Source organism: Trachinotus anak, unplaced genomic scaffold, assembly GCF_046630095.1.
Source record: "Trachinotus anak isolate AG129_WGS33_773 ecotype Australia unplaced genomic scaffold, CSIRO_AGI_Tana_v1 ptg000028l, whole genome shotgun sequence".
Taxonomy (NCBI): Eukaryota; Metazoa; Chordata; class Actinopteri; order Carangiformes; family Carangidae; genus Trachinotus; species Trachinotus anak.
Window position 1 is genome coordinate 16,590,867 of NW_027273879.1, and position 24,085 is coordinate 16,614,951.

The 24,085-nt window shown below is 41.0% G+C and overlaps 1 protein-coding gene across 4 annotated transcripts in view; it reads left to right on the forward strand.

Moving 5' to 3' along the window:
- rxraa (retinoid X receptor, alpha a) overlaps nucleotides 1–23,883 on the forward strand; it is a 104,940-nt gene extending 81,057 nt beyond the window's left edge. The window contains exons 4-11 of one of the 4 annotated variants that reach the window (XM_071466788.1): nucleotides 490–640; nucleotides 2,892–3,071; nucleotides 9,708–9,892; nucleotides 16,593–16,722; nucleotides 17,997–18,129; nucleotides 19,929–20,020; nucleotides 21,913–22,018; nucleotides 23,263–23,883. In XM_071466788.1, the coding sequence (XP_071322889.1) occupies nucleotides 490–640; nucleotides 2,892–3,071; nucleotides 9,708–9,892; nucleotides 16,593–16,722; nucleotides 17,997–18,129; nucleotides 19,929–20,020; nucleotides 21,913–22,018; nucleotides 23,263–23,410 (1,125 nt within the window). In that variant the 3' untranslated portion in view covers nucleotides 23,411–23,883. The remainder of the gene's footprint in view (nucleotides 1–489; nucleotides 641–2,891; nucleotides 3,072–9,707; nucleotides 9,893–16,592; nucleotides 16,723–17,996; nucleotides 18,130–19,928; nucleotides 20,021–21,912; nucleotides 22,019–23,262) is intronic. The other 3 variants (XM_071466791.1, XM_071466787.1, XM_071466790.1) reach the window with 3 other exon arrangements.
- Nucleotides 23,884–24,085: the final 202 nt, after the last annotated feature.

The window sequence follows — 24,085 nt, forward strand, 5'->3', positions numbered from 1 at the left end:
GGGAGCCAGCGGGGCTTGTTGAGAGCATGAATAAAAGAGTTCCTGGGGTGGAGTGGTGCAGGATCCTGCTGCGCCAGATTTAGATCTGGAACAGAGGGGAACAGGAGGGAGGAGAGCGCGAGAGAGAGACGGAGAGAGCAATGAAAGAGGGCAAAAAGAGCTGCTGCTTGGACCCCTGACCATCTGTATTGAGTATCAGAAGTCATAATATCCTCCTCACTTTCTGCATTTAGCAAATTGTTCAGGACAATCTGTGTGACATAACTCCACTCAGATTTAATATCCCTGTTTGCATGTGTAACCAAGCCTCTTCTCTCCTTTGCAGACCTGGCCTTCGTTCAATAGTTAATGTCATCAACTAGCTATGCCGTGTCAGCTGAGCTATGTGAGGGGCTTGTGCTGTGGGGTGTATGATGTCGCCTGTGTTGATTTCAGGCGGGCTGTTTTGTGACCTGTCGGCATGTGTGTTTGTGTGTGTTGATGTTCCAGCTGAACTCTCCGATGAACTCGGTCAGCAGTACGGAGGACATCAAGCCCCCGCTGGGTCTCAACGGTGTGATGAAGGTGCCTGCCCAGCCCTCAGGCACAGCCCTGTCGCTCACAAAACACATCTGCGCCATCTGTGGTGACCGCTCCTCAGGTGAGTGACATCAGGGAGGAACACTCTGTACTGTCCGCACATGAACCACTCAACAATGAAAAGCAAAAATAACTGAATTTAATATATGTACAAATTTAACCCTGATGTCGAAGGGTTGTCAACTAATTCTTAGAAATATATTACAATTGATAAGATGCAATTATTAAGGTTGAATTGATTGGAAATGGCCGTTTGAAAGTGCACATGAGTCAAACCCTGAACGTCCAGGGAACTTAATGTATAATTTAGGGAAGAATTGTGGGAAACCATTGATCTAGAAAATGGTTTAAAAATAATTTCTCAGCAGCTGAGATCACACAAGACTCCATCATCACCAAAGGAAAAAAAATGGGACTACCCAGAGTATTACTAAAACTAGTGTTCTGACCACACTGAAAAACCTCCAAAGAAGATCCAAAGATGAACTATGCTCAGAGAGCAGTCCCATGGGCCGCTTTGGCAGAACTACATACTGCAGCGTCTTGCAGTGGGATATCTTTCTGGAAGGACAACAGTCAGTGGAATTCTTCACAAATCTGGGCTAAATGGCAACAAGGCCAGAGAGAAGCCACTCCTGACGAAAGGCATTCGAGCACATCAGCATAAAAGCACATGAAGAAAAACTGAAATCATGAGGCAAAAGATTGTATGGTCTGATGAAACCAAGCCTCAATTCAACTTCGACTGAGACAGAGAGGCACTGCGTCTTCAGGGAAACCAGGCACAACCCATCACTCATCTCATAGCATCCCCACCAGAAAACATGGTGACACCAGCATCGTCATGGTGTGGGTGTGCTTTTTCTTTTTTTTTTTTCTTTTTTTTTTTTTTGTTGCAGCTGGGGCTGCTCATACAGAATAAAGACTGGAGGCAGATTACAAAAACAACCTGTGGTTACACAACAGTGATAGTACAGTTGCTGCCACATCTCTACTGGAGTGCCTTCAGATAGGGAAATAAAGATACATTCAGCAGTATTTAAAGGTTTGTTGGGAGATATATGAATTAAAACAGTGATGCAGTAAACCTTTTCAGACCATTTTAATGTCTTTTCCTGCCCAGCTGAGACTTACATAAGATGTAAACCATAGCCTTTATCCTGCTAGTTGTCACACTGTAGTCTTCTTCCTCCTTCCTTCCTCCCTTTTGAGATCCAAAATGTTAATTCCAGACTAGAAACTCAGTGAAATGTCCTCATTTCCAGTGTCAAGTGAATTCTCAATTCTGCCAATTTCCAAATGTTTTTTTTTTCCCCAAGTTCAGACTGTCTCAAGTAGCTCTAAAAGAAGATGCTATTGTTAGGGTTATTTCTTGGACCTTTTTGAACTTACATACATCACATTGTCACTCAAGGGTTCTCTTAATCATGGGCTATCATTTGGTGAAGAGCAAGCATAACCACTTTAACCACGAGAACATTTAACCCATGGCTAACTGTTAGCCCAGAGCTAATGACTGACATGGTCCTCTTTGCAGAATCATTAAACTTTTTTTTTTCCACACAGTCAACAAATAACCCTGTGTCTAAATGTTTTTCTGGTGATAACCATGAAAATGTTTCTGCCCCGGGATGTAGCTGGATATGTAATTCATTAGACACTTTCAGTATCAGCCTGCGTCATTGGTCCTTCATCGACCCACAGGGAGAAAAAAAACAGTGTTTAACAGCAAGTCATGCTTCATTCAACTCAGAGGCTTTATCTATCCAGAGAGCTAAGAAAGAAGCAGTTTACTGGAGAATACAGATGGACTTCATCTGTCATTAATAATGAAAAAAAGCTGTTTGGAACAGTGGGAAGACAACATTATGTGAGAACAGTGCTGTTACGCAAATCCATGGGGCCCCCCTGCAGCTTGCCTTCAGTAGGCCCCTCTTTTCTTTCCCAGCCACCTCAGCATAACCCCCAAATACACACTCTGCTCACTGGAATGAGCTACCTTAGGAGCTGGTTCCTCTATACTGTTGTGTGGTTGTATGTCAAATCAAAGCGTAAAGGTTTCTGTCCTCAGTTCTCTCTGGAAAAATAAACTCTGATGTCCTTGAGAAGCAGATAAGTTTATGTCATATAACTGGCAGCAAATAATGCGGCTGTTAATATCAGACTATGGCGCTGCCACCAACCTGATACCCTCATGTGTCAATCAGACAAAGAGAAACTGAATGTTTGTGACATAAGGGAAAATATATGACGGTGAAAAGATTGTATACCACTACTAGATAAAACAACTCTCTCCCTCTCTCTCCCCTCAGGTAAACACTATGGGGTGTATAGCTGTGAGGGCTGTAAAGGTTTTTTCAAAAGGACGGTGCGCAAAGACCTGACCTACACCTGTCGTGATAACAAGGACTGTGTCATCGATAAACGCCAGAGGAACCGCTGCCAGTACTGTCGCTACCAGAAGTGTTTAGCCATGGGAATGAAGAGAGAAGGTACAGCACATACCGTTGAGGATAAAGTCCAACTTACCCATTGCCTCAAATCTGTACTAATCCACATAGATACACATGATACACAGAAAAGTCCCCTTTTTTAAAGCAGTAGCACATGATAAATATATTTCACATTTTCACAAACAGAAACACAGAACACCTGTATAATATTTGATAATATTTTTTCAGTGGGTGTCATACACAGCTAGTTAAATCACATAATCTCATTCCGTGCACTCTCCTTCATATGATACTGACAAGGCAGTCAAGACTTCACTTGGCAGTATGCTCCAAAATAATCCAATCTGGTTTGGTGTGTTGCTGTGAATATGACGCTCTGAGCAGATGCCAGTATGCTAACTGTGACTATACGTAGATCCATTTGTTTAACGGTGTTGACGCCAGATACAAGAGCTTGTGAGATGCCGTAGAAAAAGACTCAACTCATAACTTAAAGACTTTTGCAAAACTTTGCCTAAAAATTGTTTCATTTAAACTGGACAAAGGAAAACACAGTTACAAAAGGCAAACATATAGCACCTGAGATACAGTATAACTTTAATGTTGGATGGAGTTTCCTTTTACTTGAATATATAAAACTTTGCAGAAGCCTTTGCAGCTGGGATTCTGCTCTACATCATGCTGTGCATTGCAGCCAGAGCCTGTGCTGTATTAAAATGTTCTGCTTCATGCACTACTTTTGGGGAAATAATGCATTCAGCTGTTGCAGCCTCAGGAACCCAGCAATACTGGATGTGGAAACAGAGTGAGGGCTTGTGAGAACAGGCTGTCCTGAGGGAGTTCACTGATGTAGACTGGAGAAATAAAAACATGACGCTGGAACTGTGTGTACCTCTGCCTCCATTGCATCCTCTGGATGTCACCCTTTGCGCTCTTAATGATTTCTTTCAACTTAGAGGGTGTGTGGAACAGCCTACCCAGTTTTTGAGCACTGGCTTGTTTTCACAAACACAAGGTTTATGTGCTCAATTTGCGTGATACTCTAGACATAAAATTTGATCAAAATACTGAAATTGGATAATGGCTTGTAATTGCATGGCACAGTGAAAATGTGCAGCACATTCCTCAAATTACAGGCTACTAATGGAATGCACATACTGCTCCTGTCCTTTTCAAATGGATACAGAGATTTTAATCAGCCACAGACAGTGGGTGTAGTTGTGGAGGACAGACTGTTAATCAAATTTTCACTTTAAAAATTATATTTTTAAGTGTTAGTGTATATTTGGTTAAAGAAGTAAATGTAATATGGCTAATGATGTAAATGTCTTTATAGAGTTTCTTATGGTTTGTATAAGTGCACCTCCTCGACAGGAAAAAAAAAAAAAAAAAAAACTAGCACAGAACACAAATGACAAATCACAAGCTTATTGTTATTTATTGATGGTACTTTGGACAGCTTCCTGGCAACAAACATTGTATGTTAAGCCATCTTCTCATTTTGCTTTAAGAGTCAGATCCAGATGTGGACAGAAAGAACTTCATGTTTACTCGGGATCCAACAATCAAACATTCTTGCAAAGTTAAATTATTCCACCCCCAACACAGATGCAACCCTGTCCTCTTTTAGCAGACTGGGGATTTTAACAGTATTCACAGTAACATATACATGGTTAAGTTCTAACTGCCATAATAATTAAAAGGACTGAAGTCCATCTCAGCAACAACTGCTACTTATTTTAGCTTCCACAATGACTCCACATTTATGGTGTGTATATTCAAGAAATATTCATCTAACCTCCTTTTGCAGTGTACAGGTTGAGTCAGTTGGATAAACAGAGGCAAATAAAGAAATATTTGTGTTCATTTTGTGTTAATGACTAGAAATCTTACATGTGAAGTTCATAGGTTAGTCACAGAGGACAAGTATGTATACTGTTTGACGGATTAGCTAACATTTCCATACAGTTTAATTAGGTTCTTCTATCATAGCATAATCAGCAGCCTCCCAGAGGCTAGCATTGACTGTTACTTCACAGTTTAATTCACAAATGTTTGAACACAGAATCTGAAAACTCAAATGACTTCACTGAATCACCATTGTCGCTGCACTTGTCCGGTGGATCCCCCTTCACTTGTGACTGAAAACTCTGTTGTCAGTAGTTGTGAACATTCACTGGTTTAAATCTTCCCGAAAACAAAAGCCACAGAAATGATAGTTAAGTAATAACTTTGATGCAAACAGGTTGCCACTGATCTATTCACCTCTTAAAATGTTTTTGTTTTTCAGCTGAACTGGGCTAAATGTATCAGTTTGATCTATCAACTGACTGAACACTAATGAACTGAACACTGTGAATCAGTGCCAGATGTCACAGTGTTATAAGCAGTGACGCTTTTGCTTACTGATATAAAAATGAATGAACTACATAGTCACTGATTACAAATCTTTGAACAAAACTTTTGGAATCAGCAACATGATTTGTTATTTCCACCTCTCTCTGTCCACCAGACACATATGTTAATCATGGTCACAGTTTTAATCATCTGCTGTATGAACTCATGGAAAGTTTTCTAATGGTGAACAAACTTTCTCATCTACAATTGGAGGATAGCCAGGGATGGCTGTGGTTTCGCATTGGCCGTTTTTACTACTAACCTGGATTGAGCAGATGCAAATGCAAATCTGAGGCTTTCTCGACACCAGAGCTGCACTGCTGCACTGGATCATTCCTAACACTTCCCCAAATACTAGAAGACAGAAAAAAAAAACGTTCTGCCCATAAAGGCCTTAGCTGTGTATCTGCATGGAAACAGGGCATAATGTTACATACTGTGTATGTAAAGAAGGAAGCATTTTCATGTTCCCTTTTAATGGGTTGTTAGAATAATTGCATCCTCTTGATATTCCCACAGTGAATGAGGTGGACTCTTGAGTGCCAGCATTGTTGAATAAGGTTGCCATTGTTTGATGCCACATTTACCGCTCTCCAGTCTTTGAGAGCTACCGTGACTTATAAATATTGAGTGGGCAAGTATCTGTTGTGATTCATAGAGGGGCAGCACAATAAAGCATCTTAAAGGAAATATTAGAGTGCGTACTAGAGAGAGTCTAGTTGTCTGAGGCGGGAAAAAAAACACTCATTCAGGTGTGAATTTTAACACTCGACGGGGGTGTTAAAAATATTAGCACTCTCAGCAGTGCTGTTAAGCACTCTTTCGCACATTGAATAAATCAATCACTGCCTCTCACCATTATAGTCAATGTGGTTACAGCATGCAGATATGAAGTGCATAGATTATACTGAGCGATGTACAGTATAGCCAGTGAAGCGAAGATGGTAGCAGGCGTTTGCCAGGTGTGTTTGTGTGCAGGTGTGTGTGTGTGTGTGACTGTTTCAAGCTGAGTGTACAAGAAGAACACGTCTTTTGGACAAATACATTTTGGACGTTATTCTATCCAAGGCCAGTTTGTTTTGACCTTTACATGGCCTCCCCTCCCCTCCCTCTTGCTTTTATTTATATCATTGTTGGGCTCTTTACTCCTTTCAAGGATATTATCATTTACTGCCTTTCGCCTCACTCACAGTGCTGCCTAAGCCTCCCCCTGCACCCCGAGGGCTGTGGTTAGAGAACAAGGCAGCAGTAGCCCAAAAGGCTAAGCGAATCCACAGAAAAACAGGATTAAATGAATTTATGCTCTCCCAGTCAGGAGAGGAAAGGAGGAGGGGGGGAATAAAGCTAACATGATTTCAGCCCTCCTCACCTCTCCCTGACTCCAACACAAGTATTCTACCCTTGGGCTGACCTCCACCACCAGACAGCAGTTCCTCTAAAGTGGGGCCCCTTTCCCTCTCCTCGTCTAACAACCCCTGCTCCCCCCCAACACGACCACGGCCTCTCTGATTCAGGACTTGGAAAAGAAACCAGAGTAGGGGAAACATGAGGAGACAGATCATCCCGCAAGCCCATTGTGTGTGTGTGTGTGTGTGTGAGAGAGAGTGAGTGTGAAGCATGGTGGATCTCCAGGTGCATATGTAAGCTTCCATGCTGACACTGAATTTCCAGAAGACCTTTATCATACAACACACTGTGTTGAAAACTTTTTATTAATCCATGTGTGGAGGACAAACTTGTACAAAGCTGCAGTACTTCTTTTTCTGTGGTGTCTTGAATTATGTAAATTATAGCCTTTTGAAAAGACAAAACACATACACACGCATCTTTTCCATCTTAACTTGAGGGTGGGGGTGCGGTTTCTCTTGCCTCGGCCACAGTGAGTCTCAGTGTCTGCGCAGCATATAAACCATTTCCTGTGTTTCCTCGCCAAGCCAATCAGGTGACAAAACCAACACAGTTTTGCTTCAATCAGTTTTTATACAAGACATGGAAAAAAATCAACAAGACAAAGTCTTTATTCATTTGTGCTGAGGCTTTTTTATTATGCCTCCACTCTGGCGACAGTCGTGGCTGGAGGCATTATGTTTTCGGGTTTCTGTCCATCCATCCAGCTCTCGTGAATGAGATATCTCAAGAACGCCTTGAGGGAATTTCTTCAAATGTGGCACAAATGTCCACTTGGACTAAAGGATGAACTGATTAGACTTTAGTGGGCAAAGGTCAAAGGTCAAGGTCACTGTGACCTCATGTCCATACCATTCTATTTCAAGCAATGTAATCTGGAACGCCTGGAGGGAATTACATTACATCTGGCACAAACGTTCACTTGGACTCAAGGATGAACTGATTAGAATTTGGTGGTCAAAGGTCAAAGGTCACCATGATCTCACACAACATTTTGGCTGTAACTCAAGAATTAATATGCTAATTATGACTACATTTCACACAGATTTCTGATAGGATAAAATTGTGAAATGATGACATTTATGTCCAAAAGCTCAAACTCAACTTCACGATGACATCGTCATGTTCTGCAAAAACACGTGTCTGGCCAAAATGCACTACATCTGCACAGACATGGATTTAAACTGTGACTTGACTGGTTGGCAGAGACGTACAACCACGAGGCAGTAATTCTAGTTCAAGTTGTTCTGGTGACCACACGTGGTGTAATGAAGGAGTGACAGGCCATACATTATTTATATGTCTGTAAATGATTTGTGTATAAAAGGAGCCGGCTGTTTGTCATTGAGCACTACATGAAAAACATATTTCTTTGATAAGGAAGCAGAGAGAAGTCCTTGAACTTTCCACGCTGCTGCGTCGTGCATAATGTAGGTCTAAGGTCCTAAACATATTCCATCTGCATTGTCAAACCAATTATTGATGATTGAACTCTCTTGAATATGTTTACTGGCATAATACATACAGGGTCATGCACTATTCACTGGCTTACCAAGGCACAGAGACTGAAGCAGTCACTCGCGCGTGGAGACACTCAATATGAGCAAGCAAACACTCAAGCATGCACACACATATTTTATGTTCAAGTGTGCAGATACAAACAAGGCCCAACTATGAATTCATTTTACTGCTGATAAGTACCAAAAGTACACAAAAGTAGTAAAAGACATCTTGCTTAGCAAGTCATTTCATGTCACATTGATCCAGCATAATTTCTTTTCCTTCACAGTACAAAAGATAATCTGCCATTGTGGATGCCAGTGCAGGTTCCCTTTACCTTAAAAATGTTTCTAGAAAAAAACAAGATGATAGTAAATTGTAAAAAAGTTTGATTAGTAGTGGCTGAACTTACTTCACCACATTGGCATATTTGTGTATTTTTGATAAACAATAGACAACATGACTTGATCCTTAGCCACTGCAGTCCATTGCAGTGGCTAAGGATCCTTACTAAACTTGTTTAAAGGAACTTGCATTAAAAGTTGCAGAATTAAAGCTGCATTAATCACTGTTTGGCCACTAGGGGGCATATGTGACTAAAAACAAGCAGACACAAACACAGCCCTGACTCTTATATTGTTTTTCCAACCCAGTTTAGAGGAAACACCACCCTCTTCCATGTGGGGTTAGGCTCTAGGTTTCGGTCATTCTTTCATCGTATGGAAATGGGAGCAGTTTCATTTAAAGTGGAAAAAGATGAACACAGCCCTGACATAGTGTCACATTACAAAGCTATTATTACTAACATGCTAGCCAACAGAGTGACATTATTGTGATTTAACTGTTTAGGTGTTTATGTGTCCACCTGGTGAAAATAAGCCTAATATTCAATCTCCATAAAGCTTCTCTTCACGAGCTAGTTGCTAACTTTGTCCATTATTTGGCGCTGGGCTGGTAGCTCACTGTGAGCTGTTTTATCAGAAAACAGATGCTTGCTGCTGCTGGAAACAGGGCATATGATGAAAGTGGTGAGACTGAACCAAACAGTACACGTGCTGCAAAATCAAAACAATTAGCTTAAAGAGACTAAAACCACCCGGATAATAATAGTAATAATTCTGTTAGCATGTCACTTTTATACAGTATTACCTCTAATCATCCGATTATTTGTTACATAAAACATAATTGATTGAAGGCAGATTTACCATTTATAACCACTCGAATAAATTTTTGTAAAGCTTGTTTAGTAATTACAACCATACAATCTCAACAGTCCTGACTCTTTATTTTAAAACACACATCCTCTTGAACACATTAGCACATTAAGTGTAAAAAAACAAAACAAAAAACAGCAGTAGTGACCGGAACCAGTTTTGTTACATGCAGCCGTTCAGGAGGAGCGCCAGCGAGCCAAGGACAAAAATGAGAACGAGGTGGAGTCCACCAGCTGCGCCAACGAGGACATGCCCGTGGAGAAGATCCTGGAAGCTGAGCAGGCGGTGGAACCCAAAACAGAGACCTACATTGAGACCAACCTTGGTGTGCCATCTAACTCGGTGAGTTTGTATTTTTATACATTCTTTGGCAAACACTTACACACTGTCATTCTGCAACAAGTCATCCTTTTGTGTGCATGTTCATGCCCATTGGCACACAGACACATAGTGGAGGATTTGTTTAAATTTATGCCGGTGGCTGGTGGGGAGACTGTTTTCTCTCATGTTTACTCCTGTAATGCATTGGACAAAATGGTTACTATCCTCCATTTTCACTCATTAATACAAATTTCTAACTGGCTAGCAGGTGTATTGAAATTGAACACTTCAAACAGGACATAGATCTGGTCAACAATTCCATCACTGTTACTGAATCCGTGTGAAAAGTGCAAATGACCATTGCATTGGAGCCTTGGTGTTAAAATACCAGTTAACTCTTAAAGGTGAAATGTACTGTAAAAGAAAGAATAACAATTTAAACACATTTTCACTTTGTGCTTGTGATGTGGTCGTTGTACAAGTACAATAAAACATGTGTGAGGGGTCTGGATAGAGAAAACAGCAGGCTCACATTAATCTCATCTATTTGTTATTTTCATATATCAGAACACCTCATTGTGAATTATCGTTTACATGATAGAAAGCTTTTTAATGGAGTGTCACAGATGAAAACAAGAGACATGAAGTGAAATACTAAGTTCATATAACACATAGAGTATAACACATACACTATTTTGTTTCTTTCTTTTGCCATTTCCTAATAGATGTGGGAATGTGAACAGCTCTTTCATGTGAAAACGTCTGAAATGGGTCATAAATAATAATATAATATATATAGTATAGTGTTTTGCACTTAATGCATTTTGTACTAAGGTTGTAACACTTTTGCCAATGGCCGTCAGTCAAACTATAACTGTGTCCAAAGCTTCTGCCAGTAAAACTTACCAAAGAGAACACTAAATGTTTTTCAGATTTATGGCTTGTGCTTTATTTTCTGCTTTCCAAAATCTTCCTGGAGCTGTCCCACCATTGTCCACAATTAGTTTTCATTTTTTCCAGCTGCAATACAGCTCCTATACAGTATCTCATTTTTGCATTGAATTGTAGTCCAGAGTCCAGTCCAGAAACAAAATATAACACAACATATAAAGTCAAATGTGTCTGCACAGAGTGTACTTACTTTTGTCATTTTTCAAATGTTTTAAAAGCTTTTTTTGGTTGTTGTTGTTGTTTTTGAGTCTAAAGCTCACACCCTGCTGTCTGCTGCTAAAGATGTTAATGAACATCAGAAATGAAAACTGTCATTCCCACTTTTTGGTTCCCTTTGGAGGTGACTGCTTCTGGTGTACAGCACCAGTTCACCTGTTTACCTTGTAGTGGCTCTTTCTCCTCATCTGTCCCCTCAGTGTCATCTGGGCACTGTGGGCTGTCTTTGACACGGAGGAGACTAAGAGCGATGAATAATGCAACAATCAGACTATTCCTGAAAGCATCCCACAAAGCCTCAGCTTTCTCAGGAATTCTGCTGGAACATGAGAAACAGAGGAGCTGTGGATCAGCCTACCAAAGGAGGCAGGGGGGAGTGACAGAGGGTGAGACTGAGGGAGGGGGAGAGGGAGAGAGAGAGAGAGAGAGAGAGAAAGAGGAAGGGCTTCTTCTGGGATTCGTCTGCTTCAGGGGAGGGAAATGTCCTGTGAAGTAAAGGTAGAAATGTGAAGGCTGTTATGTGAGTAAATGGGAGCTATTTTGGGGGGCCAGATGGAAATGTAGGAGATGAGCGTTGACATTAGGGAGAGGGCGAAGGAGTGGGGAGTCACGGGGGAGCGGCCAGGAGCTCAGACACACTAATGCACTGAGTGTGTTTGGGCTCGGCCACGTTGGGTCCCTCGATGCCCACCGTCTGCCCGACACCAGGAAAAGGAGGCTTTCTGAAGGACTACAGAGGAGACGAACACAGCTCTGATGTGATGTACAAGGCGGAGAATTTTAGTGGAATTACATCCTGTTATCAGCCTGCAAAATTGTTCATATTAATAACTCTGAACAAGTTGTTGCAGAAACATTTAATTTGTAACATAATTAGTTTACACATACACTATGAAACATTTTGGATCAGTTTGATTATGCAGTTTTATTTGCAAATTTGAGCATAATGGTCATTGTGCAATATACATTAGCCATAAAATTGATGAAAATTAATAAAATTGCTGTTTTTGATCATCTGTTTTAATCACCTCAATAACCAACGATGAGAAATCAGAGATTAAGATTTTTTAATCTTTAATAAATTGCGATTTTAGCCATTTAAAATAGAGTGTGCAGGGCTGCCTCGGTGGCTCCCCCGGTAGAGTGCATACCATTAAGGCTTAGTCCTACTCGCAGCGGCCCTGGGTTCGAATCCGACCTGCGGCCCTTTGCTGCATGTCATCCCCTTTCTCTCCCTGACTTTCCTGTCACTCTCACTGACCTATTCAATAAAGGCATTAAAAAGGCCAAAAAATAACTTAAAGAAAATAAATAAATAAAATAAAGTTAATAAATAAATAAAAAATAAAGTGTGCAAAAAGTAAAGGGGTCTGAATACTTTGTGAAGCAACTGTATATTGATATAAGAAAATACCACTATTAATATTGTAATATTGATTTCAGCCATATCAGCCTGGCCCTAATCCAGTATGTCAGTTGTGTGGTTCATGATCGTTGCTCAAGGTTCCACAATATGTCTTTGAGCATTACCCAAGTTAGGTGACTTTATACCTGTTACTGCAGCCAGGATATTTGTTATTGTGTATTTTAAAGGACACTTTACCATATTCACAGTATTTTCCTACTTAACACCTCAAGGTCCAATATCTTGAAGTGCACTTTTAGTTTTTTGTGCCAAGGTTTTAATATATTCACCTCTCAACCTCTGGCTGCCACTGCAACACACAGAGCTAAAAAAAAATTGAGTTTGAAGTTTTTAAAGTGACATTTTGAGTGCCATGACCACCACACACTAACCTCTGTTCATCTCTCTTGTGTCGAAGAGGTGCACAGGTGGTGCAGAGGTAAAGTTTCCATCCACTTCAACAGAGACGCAGTGTTTGATTCCCAGTATTGATACAGTTGGTGGTGTTAGGAAGCCAGGAAGGGCTGGTACTATTGTTGCTGCATTAGAGAATCTTGCTGGTTGGTTATGTCTTCCAGCTGATGTCCAACCACCAAGAGGTGGCTGTATCTTGTATCATGGGGGCAGTTAGTCTGCCAGCAGCAGAGTTAAGGAGTGACAAGGACTGCAGGAAGTTGATCTTGACACATACTGTTTCTAAAAACTAGGCAACTAAAACCAAAACTATCAACAAGGCTAGATACCACTAGGATTTTTTTTTTACTATTTGGGTGAACTGATACTGAAACTGAAGTGGAGCCCAGGATGTTGCCAGAGTAGTGGCATTCAGGCTGTCCTGACCACAAGGACTCCCCTTCTCTCTGAGTCCCAAACCCCTGCCTCCCCCTCTGCGAGGTGCCCATTGAGAGGCGCTGCCCCGTGCTATAATTAATCACAGGGCCCAGGCCATGAGTGTACACCATGAATAGGCCACCGCCACTGTCTAATGACCGGGGTCTGGCCAAGCTGAATTAAGTGTGTTTATCTCATGGTGACCTAGAACAGGAGTTAAACAGGCGTTAGTAATGTGCCTTCAATCAAACAAGGAGAGGTCTTCTCTTGAGGAGAAAGGGGAGAGGAAAAGATGCTATCGTTCACTAATCCTGAGGGTGTGTCTTTACTTTGATGTTTTTATATTTTTAATGTATTTTTGGGTTATTTCTGAAAAGCTGTTTTATTGTCTATGCATGACTTTCTATAAAGGTTTACTTTCTTAATTTAGTCGAACTTAAGACAGGAAATGTTGCTTTTATTTAGATGATAATTAGCTGATGATTCATCCCCACGCCGACGTATGAGGACAGTTTCTTTTTCCAGTCTAAAAAAGTGGGGGACTTGAGTAATTCATTTTCATGCTGATCAGTATGAGTACCCAATTTTCTCTCTGTTGTCACGCTAGTATAGTCTGGTTCAAGCGGAATAATGAAAAATTGAAAGGCAAATCTTTCGTCTCCCCTCCTCAAGTGATGAAAATTTCATAGGACAGTATGCAAGCCTGGCATTTCTCTGAGTTGGGATGATCGACCATGTCAGTGGAGTGTACTACAAACCCTTTGATTTGCTGAGAATGAAGACACTGGTGTTTGTGGCAGGCATTCAGAGAATCTGCTCAAAGAGGCTAAGATCCAGTAACTTAAAATTTCTTCTCTTACTTTTTGTCTCATGTGTTGTTTTTTTTTTTTTTTTTTTTTTTTCCTGTCTCAGCTGTCCAGAGTGATTTTCACAGTGGAGGAAGCAGCTTTTACAGTTGAGGTGTGAGATATTCCCAAGTGGACTTTTGTACTTTCATACATGGAGGTTAATGTTATTCCCTCCCAGGTCACAGTGGGCTCCTCCATTGTGGCTTGATAACATCCTAAATGCCGTTCTGTGACTCGAACAGTAAGTACAGTAATGTGATGCCCATGGATTGTTACAGGGAAGTGTAAGCTCCTCTCCCCTGTCATCTCCACAGACAGAGGCAAAGAAACCAGGTCAGTGTAAACATGGCTAAGATAGTCATACAACATTCATGAGGCTTGTCGTGTTTAACGAGAACCCTGGGACTTGTATTCTTATGAAGAAGGGTGGCTCGACCGTGGTGCATACTGAAGCCCCCTTTTGTTTTTCTTTGTTTTGGCTCGGGCTGCCCTTTGGAATGAATTAGCTGAATCTGTTTATGTGTTTTTTAGAGGAAGCACAGCTCATGAAAACTGTCGCGCTGAGCTGTGCTGTCCACGTCTCCCAAGGAGATCAGATGTTGAAATATTCATTAGGTGCCTGTTTTCTTTTTTTCCCCTGAAGAAAAAAAAAGACGACTTTCAGTTTTCAAGAACAGTGTAGTCTTTGTGTCTGGTGTAAGTTTTTCATATATCAGCTGCATATCTGTGATACTCTGCAGTCAGTGTGAGGTTCAAACCGCAGCAAGGGAACATGGAGGAGAGGATGGGATGAGTCTCTGGCCTGCGTATTACTAAAGGAGAGTGTGAGTGGAGGGATGTTTTCTCCTTCATCTTGGACTAATCTTCTCCTGAGAGCTGCAGTTGATGTTGGGATCCTCCGAGCTTTTAGCATCGATCTGTGGGATTTGGCAAAGGAAGTTTGGGAGAAGTTGCTGAGTTTTTGTCAGAGTGCGAGTTCACACAGGGATACTTGGAATTTAAGGATGTTTACTTGATTTTAAATTATGCACAAAAGTGTGTGCATAAAGTCTTTGTTGACTCACATACATGTCAAGGGTATGCACTGCTGGGATGATGATAAATCACTTGTTAGAGATTGACAGTATTATTTGGGATTTTTTTTCCTCCTCTGCACAGATGGATTTATATTGTTGTGAGTCACTCATACTGTACATGTGTTGCATTAGTATTCCACCACTCCTTATAAACTCCCTGTGGATTGAAGAATAATACCTTCCAATCTGATGCATCAGGAAAGTTAAGGACAGGCAGTCGTATTTGAACTGGTTCTGAAATTCTTAACAGGAGAACTTATGTTAAGTTATGCAGCTATTACTAAAGACACAGAGCTCATATACACTAGGTATATTTTTGGGAATGTGGAGATTCTGTCAACCTGAACTACAGTAAAGAAACAGTACATGGATAAATACAATAATTCAACATTTTTTATAATTCCTGGAGATGTAGAAAAGGTTCTCAGAAAACATGTTTTAGACCATAATTGCCAACATATTAGATATGTCCAAACCTCAGAGCTGTAAGATCCATCCATAGCATTTCCTCCAGCTTTTAGGCTCCTCTCTCCTCAAGGCTGAAGTAGGTCTAATGAAGTGGAATCAATAAAAGGGTTGTAGCTTTCCTTGATTCACCTGGACCTTTTATTTCACTGGGGAACTAGTTAGTGTTCCTATTTTGGGCTATAAATGGACAATGTGCTGTGATTATAATGAGACAGCCCAGTCCACTACCGAGAACAGCTTGTTTTTATCATTTATCAAAAGATAATGACAATGAGTTTTCTGTAAACTTAAGCGTAGAAAAACATTTTTAAAAAGATGCAGCAATGAATTTATAGAGTTTTCTTTTAGCTGTTTAGGCCCAGTAACATGACCTGGAGAATAGTTACTGTTAGTTACTATTGTGAGAATTACAGTGTGTAAATCTGAATAATTATTATAAACAGTCATTTGCAGATTCTACAAAGTCTTGCCTGGTCTGGTAATTGTCCCATTCAAGCTCCTAAGAGCTTGTTCTGTGGTGAAGTGTCAGTAGAGTGTCAGGAGGGGCCTCTTGAGCTCCGCTAGCTGTCCAAAAGGCTGATTTGTGTGTCGGCTAAAAGGTCCCCAAAGAAAGAATCTGCTAGGCGAAAGTTGTTTTTTCACCGGCAGCTCTCTGCAGGTATTTCCTCCACGAGCAGGGACAGAATCACTGTTTGTTTTGTCTTCCTACTCGCTCCTCTTCAGAGGAAATTATTCACAGCATAGTACTCGTGTTGGCTTGAGTGTGCGTGTGTGTCTGTGTGTGTGTGAGTGCATGGTGTTAGGTAGCTCAGCCTGACACCTCAGCCAAGAGAATCAGACTAAAACAAAAATATGACATCTATTCATTTTATGCATTACCTGAATTTCTAACATCCAGGTTTGTATCTGTCTGTGCTTCCCTGCAGCCCAATGATCCAGTGACAAATATCTGTCAGGCGGCTGATAAACAACTCTTTACCCTGGTGGAGTGGGCCAAGAGGATCCCCCACTTCTCTGAGCTGCCGCTGGACGACCAGGTCATCCTTCTACGAGCAGGTCTGTCCCGAAGGGCTAAAAGGAGGACAAAAGAGTTTTAAAAGCAGACATAAGTATTGTGCACAACAAATACAATACAATGATGACTCTCTTTCAAAATGACCCCTCAATGAGATACATGAATACATAGCACCTGGCACCAGGGCTGGACGTCAAATACTGAATATCATCAAATAAACACACACATTTTTATGTTGAGTAAAATGATGAATTGCTCTGGATACGCACTTACGTCAGAATATAGACAGAAAAAGGAGAAGAAGAAAGAAGAAAAAGAAGACACATGTTTTAGCTGATAAAGGAAACCTTTATTGAGAAAACACCCAGTATTGCAGATGCTAGTGCTATCTCTCTCCTTGTGTCTGGGTAGAAAATCTAAGAAAACAGAAGCTGAATAGACTAATCTGCTGAATAACTCTGTTGGTCATGTGACTCAGACCCACCAAGGTCAGAATGGCTCATTGTGTGTATCTGCTGTATATGGAAAAGCAAGTTAACCGTTCAGGATCACAGAAGCAGCAATGTAAAACAGAGAGTGAATCATCTGTCACTTCTGTTATATTCACCAACATCACATGCAGGAAGGTCTTTTGGGTTCTCCCAACACATTGCCCTTGTTGCTTGCCTGTCGCTCCTTATTACACCATTATATTCTAAATCCACCTCCAGGAAAAAAAAAAAAAAAATGCTATTACACACCCTTCCATGTCCCTGAAAAAAATCCTGCCATCATTCCTTATCTTTCGCACATACACTGATGGAGAGACTTCAGCAAAGCAGAGAGAGACATTATTCTGGAGAGCTCGTCTCTTCTCGTCTCTCAGGTTTTCTATAAATAACCACTTTAGTTCTGCTGTATCACAGATAAAAGCATCCCAGCTCCTCTCATACCCAACTCAACTCTGGGGAGAAGAGGCAAGTGTTGCCAGGCAGAACAGTTAAAGGAGCCCTGTCACTCAAAAGGCAGCATCTTGTGTCTTCAGTGCTCTCTGTGTCAAGCCCCTGCTTTGGCACATCAAGCCTGTTGTCTTTATTGTGATGGCAGGCGCAGTTCATCCCTTTTACACGCTTGTCCCTCAGAAAGCATGACTCGAATGTCTTAGTAATAACCTGATGCCTGTGCTTGAGAAAGCTGCACGCTTTTGCCGCACAGCTTAATTGATTCATTGAAAACCTCCCTTTGTTGTCAGTTTCATTTTGCTTGAATGCTGTGTGAACTTGCTTTTTTTTTTCCTCATACTTTTCCTCGATCCCTCTCCCTGTCTCTCCCTCAGGTTGGAATGAGCTCCTCATTGCATCATTTTCGCACCGTTCGATAACGGTTAAAGACGGGATTCTGTTGGCAACCGGGCTGCATGTACACCGCAACAGTGCTCATAGTGCCGGAGTGGGAGCCATCTTTGACAGGTCATTATTCCAGTGTTACTATACATATTGCACTTAGCAGAAGCCATGTATAAACTGATGTAAGACCAATCTGCAGCAACCACTTTTAGCAATATTTTAAGTATCACTTTCTAGGTGTGTTCAGACAGAAAGAGAAGTACATTGTATTACAGCGTGGTATATTTTTTTGCTATACTTACTAAGTTGTAACTAAAGGCTTTGCTGATGTTAATAGATTGTTAAATAATGTTTTATCATTCAGCAATAAGCAATTGATAATGACAATGACAGTTGACCAGTGTCTATAATCCTCTAGTGTAATCAACTTTGGTTTTTTTAGGTTTTATTAATGCCTTATTATTAATCTATGAGGCATCAATGAAACATTTATTGACCACTAATATTGCATTAGTTACAACATCAGAAATTCTTTATCAGATAGTGGTTTCATTTTTTTACAGCATATGACAGCATATTAAAGTTTCTTTCACTGAAATATTACACCATGAGTGAAACTCCTAAGTGGGCTTCACGAAAAGCAAAGCAGCACAAGAACTGTTGATTGCCTCAAGTATATTAAATGTACACATCAGGGGTCACACAGGAATACTGAGGGGCTCAAAAAAAAAAAAACTCAAAAAAAAAAAAAAAAATCATGCACGAGTCAGTTACAGTGAAGTCAGGTGTGTGCAGGAATCACCCTGGTGACTGTTATTGACTTTCCAGGGCAGCGAGCTGTCGGACACACTGAAATCTGCAGCATTACACCTGCAGCTGAACTGAGATACACAATATGGAAACTTATAAAAGACACAAGCAAACTGTCTATTAAGTATTTAATGATCAGTATTACTTTTCAACAACAATTAATCATTCAGATAATTCACTTTGAAAAAGAAAATTGCAGGTGATGTCATCAAATCCACACTAACAGCCATCTATCTTTGAATATCCGTCTCTTCTTCTCTCTTCTCTTGTGTCCCGGCCCCTCTGATCACCAGCTTCTGCTCTCGCTCATCAGCGTTCACAGCCACAGGACATATTCCATCTCTGCATTAACTGTGGCAAAGCATTAAGATCCAGAGAACTGATAATGTTATTTTATCTACTCCCCTCTCTCTTCACCATACAAATGAAGAGCCTGATTAACTTAAACACTTGAGTCGTCTCTTTTTCAGTTTTTTTTTTTTTTTCTCTCTAGCCCTGTTGTTCCTCCTCAGAGCAAATTGAATTAGAATGAGCTAAGAGCCACAATTGACTTTACTATCCGAGAGCAAGGGGGAGAAAGAAACGGAGTGAGAGGGAAAATAAAGAGCGCCGGGGAGAGGGTGTGACCGAGTCAAAGAGGGGTGAGGAGTTCGAGCGACTCCGCGCACCGACCCTCCCACCAGTGATGTCACACACAGACAGTGGGAGTGCGGGTGTTAGATTACAGCTTGTGTTTACTCTGTGGCTTTCCTTTTATGAAAACCATGTACTAAATATAATTACTTTGCAGGGTTGTAAACTTTTCCACTGATCTAACTGTGCCTCTGTGGGCTGAGAGTACGCTAGTGTGTATTATTTGTTTTTAAATAGATGTGAGCTGGATAGTAGTTAAAACATATTTTTAATGTCCTTGTCTAGATGTGGATAATTTACATGAACCATGGTGTGTCATTTACAAAAATGTACCAATTAGACTCAGATGGTTTCCTGTGAACTGTACTGGCACAAAAATAGTCTAGAAGGATTAAACACACTTGAAATAGGATTTTACATTTGATTTGAAATGAGCCAAATCACTAACTTTGTGGGGTTTTTTTATTTCTTTTGTGCAGGGTGCTCACAGAACTGGTGTCTAAGATGAGGGACATGCAGATGGATAAGACAGAACTGGGGTGCCTTCGAGCTATAGTCCTTTTCAACCCAGGTAACTATCACAATGTGTGAGTTTGCTTTGCTGTGAAGCTGTAAATTAGTTGTTTCAAAGGTGTGTGGTTTGTCTTTTTATTCCAGTTTCATCTGCACTGTGAACAAAAAAGAATCAGCTAGTTATCAGAATACAGTACAAGAGGAGCTTTCATTTAAGTTCAAAGACCTTTGTGAGCTGTAGGGCTGCGAGTGTTTCTAGTTAGAATGAGGGAAGACAGCATTCAGTTGACTTCAATATTTCTAGAATAGAATATGACTCATTATGCCTAAAGTGATCCTCAGCATAAACTCAATATTTTGAGTATCAAAGACTCTTCCCCAGTAGGCCTGAAATAGGATGTGTTGCCTCCTCATTGACTGAACTTGAATTTGTTTACAATTGATTCCAATGGCGACAACTTTTCACATTGGGGAGGGGGGGGGTTCAAAACATCCATAGAAACTTCTCAAACCACACCTGCAGTTTAATCCACTTCTCTACTGCACACTGGTATTTTAAGTTTTCAGCTTCAAAAAGGATGATAGCAGGGCGAGGCGCATTCAGCCATATTTTTGGAACAGACTAAGCATATGGATGGAGAAGAGGATTATGCCACAGGAAAAATAAATAAATAAAAAAAATGTCATTATTTGGATCTTTTGTGAAGGATTGAATCTAAGTTGATGTCAGAAGTGAGGAAACTGCAAATACTTTACATGAACTTTTTAAGCCTAATGAAGAGTAGTGATGCTCAAGTTTAAGATGCTGGGTGGAGTATCATTTAGGTTGGGTGCAGGTGACTCAGCTCGACCTCATTAATGTAACATGAGAATTGGGAGCTGGATTTTGATTCACTTTGTTCTCTTTGAACCCGAACTTGAGGAATTGAGACCTGCTTGTGACTTGTAAACCCACCCTTAACAGAGGTAAAGGGTTAAATAAAAGCTGATATTGTACATATTTAGTTAATGACTGAAGGTAAAGTAATTCATTCTTGTTTATTTTATATTATGACGTCCTCGTGTAGTTTTCATGGCGTTTAGCTTCTAAAATCTAACCAAAGAAAGACTATGACAGCGATTCTTGCCGAGGCATGTGTCATTCCTGCTGTCAGTGTGCTGTTCTGTCTCTAAACCTCATCCACATGGCACCAAAGTTTACTAAACCAAACCATCAGTGTGACCCCGGTTTTTAATGTGGGAGCCTCCCTCTATCCCACAGATCCACAAATGACCCCCACACACTGATCCTCTGTGCTCCACATTTGTTCAGGCCACATCCAGACCTACTGGCCTCGGTTCACTTCTCGGCTTTATTCCTTGTTAATTAGGGTTCGCGAGACTGGTCTGGCTGAGAAAGCAAACGGCGGGGGCGGTGGAGAAGGGGACATTGAGGCAAAAAAAAAAAAAAACCCTCAGTCCTCCGTTTCCCACACTGTGTGATGTAGTCCAGCTATTAACAACAACAAATGTTCATTCATTGTCGATCGATTGCGCAAAGCTTTGTTCATCAGAAATGTTAATCAGTGATTGTGTTGTTTATCAAAGATGAGTCCAGTGAAGCTTAAATTAGCGCAGCTTTGAAATCACAGTCCTAATTGGACTAACCCAGAATGTGGCGACACACGTCCACAATGAGGCTGTGAGGTTAAAACTCAACTTGTCAGATAGTCCCTGCTGTTCCATCATAAACTCCTACAAGTTGCCCTTGAGCAAGGCAGTCTGCTACAATTAAAACTAGTGGACTTGTTCACTGGCGAGTGTAAAGTAGAATGTAAAAAAAATGGGCATACATGGTTATTGTACATCTTTTCTGTCGCTAATACAGTTAAAACGAGCAGCGCGACTTTATACAGGCAGGATTAGGGTTGTTGTTGTTGATGATGATGTTTTATTTTTCTGTCTCCACAGACTCTAAAGGTCTGTCCAACCCAGGTGAGGTAGAGGCCCTGAGAGAGAAAGTGTATGCGTCTTTAGAGGCCTACTGCAAACAGAAATACCCCGAGCAGCCTGGCAGGTATGAAGACGAACAAATGAATGATTGTGTGCGTCCCCAGACTCTGTTGCTGATTTAAACCGTGCAATCCTCACAGAGAGGAATCAGAAAAGAGTGGGGCTCGCAACTTGTATTTATCCTAAGCTCCAATCCACACAAAAAAATGACAGCTGCTGGACACAGTATCCACACAAGCAGTCATTTTAATCAATACAGTAGCTTTGAGGTCACCCTGTTCTCAGATGTGACTGATTGCTTGTACAGATGTGCTGCATTTATGTAGCAGTGCTTTCTTTAACCGTCAAAGATGGGTGTGGGGATTGAAATAATTTCAGATTCAATAAAACAATTTTTTATGTTCATAATGCTGTCTTTCACCACACAGTTTCTCATCACCAGATGTTTTGGTTTGATCAATAGCACAGTGAATTAATAATAAAAGAAAAAAAAAAGTGTTTTTTTTCCCTCCAGTCTATTTTAATTATTTTTCCATTTGTTTGTTATATGTTGTAATCTCACCATTTTAAGGAGAACAACTGCATGAAAAGCTCTGAAAATAAGTTTTAAAGGTCTGAAAGTAAGTGGGCCTCATGCAAGAACATTTTTGTATTCGTGTCCTCAGTCACTCTTAATTTTTTCCGTGAGGCTTGCTTATGTGAGACTTCCAAGTTGGGAGTCGTCAAACTCTCCTAACTGCACAAACTTGTCGTAAATTGATCGTTTCAGCCTGATGGATGCCAGCTGTTCATGAGGAGGTGCTCCACTCTATTTGTGGGCACGTTTCATTCACAAAAATGTTACCCAGAAGTACACACCATAAAGCTTGCTGTTGGAGCTCAGTAGATGAAAAGAGAACAAATTTAGCAGGGTCAGTTGTTGTATTAGAGGAGCTTTATCAAACAGGAAATATTATTAATTACAAGTCAAACAAGTGTTTTTTGGTTTTTTTTTGTGAAGTAAGACAGACTATCCGTCCACAACAGGCATGTGCAGCCCCTAACTTCCGAACCTAAGAGAAACGTCTTTGTAATTCTCTTGAACAACTTGTAGGCAGCACTAAAATGTTCATATGAGTGGTTCTTGCACGAGGCCCAACATGTGGCAGCTGCACATGATACTGATGCTGTGTATGTATGTGTGGTATTAGTCATGTAGTTTGGACTAAGATAGTTCTCCCCATCCCTCCCTCTTCCTGTCAGATGTATGTATATAATGCTGCTGTTTCATTAAGTTGAGTGTTTTAGTTTGGTCTTGTGTTGTGACAGGTTTGCCAAGCTGTTGCTGCGGTTACCAGCGCTGCGCTCGATCGGCCTTAAGTGTCTGGAGCACTTGTTCTTCTTCAAGCTCATCGGAGACACGCCCATTGACACCTTCCTCATGGAGATGCTAGAGGCTCCACATCAAATGACATAATAGCATAAGAGGTTGGGCCCTCCCCAGCCTCTCCTCCTCCCTCCATCCTCCCCCACGTCTCCCACCAGCCATGGATCAGGAGCAGGGTCCTTTTTCAAATCCTGTCCCCAGCAAGGGACAGATCACGTGACGATTTTGGACGGAGAACCTCTCCCTCCCTCTCTCCCTGCACCCCTTCTCTCCTCGGCTCCCTTTGATGTGTTTCGAAACAATGAAATCATCATGTCTGTGGGTCTGTTTTATACCTTGTAAAAATATATAAATAAGAAATATATATATATATGAAAATCACATGACAACACGAGTGACAACAGTGGACTGAAATGAGGAAGGACAGAGGACAAGAGAAACGTATTGAGCCATCGTTTTCATCTTTGCTGTTCCTACACCTTGACGAGAAAAAGCAGAGAAGATCAGGTTTTTAACACCCACGGTTATGCTTCCAGGTATATAAAAAAAAAAAACAAAAAAAATGGTGATGATGTCATATTTGGACACTCAGCGTTGTGATCGGGACAATCGTGGACTCTGAGAGCCTCAGGCTGTCTAGACTTGGACCTGAGCCCTCTCTGTCTTTCAGGACTGAACTCACTTTGGGGAGGGACAGTGGGGGAAGATACGTCTGCTTAAAGGAGCTCATCTGTTCCTGCCTGACTCGACTGAACACATCAGGTC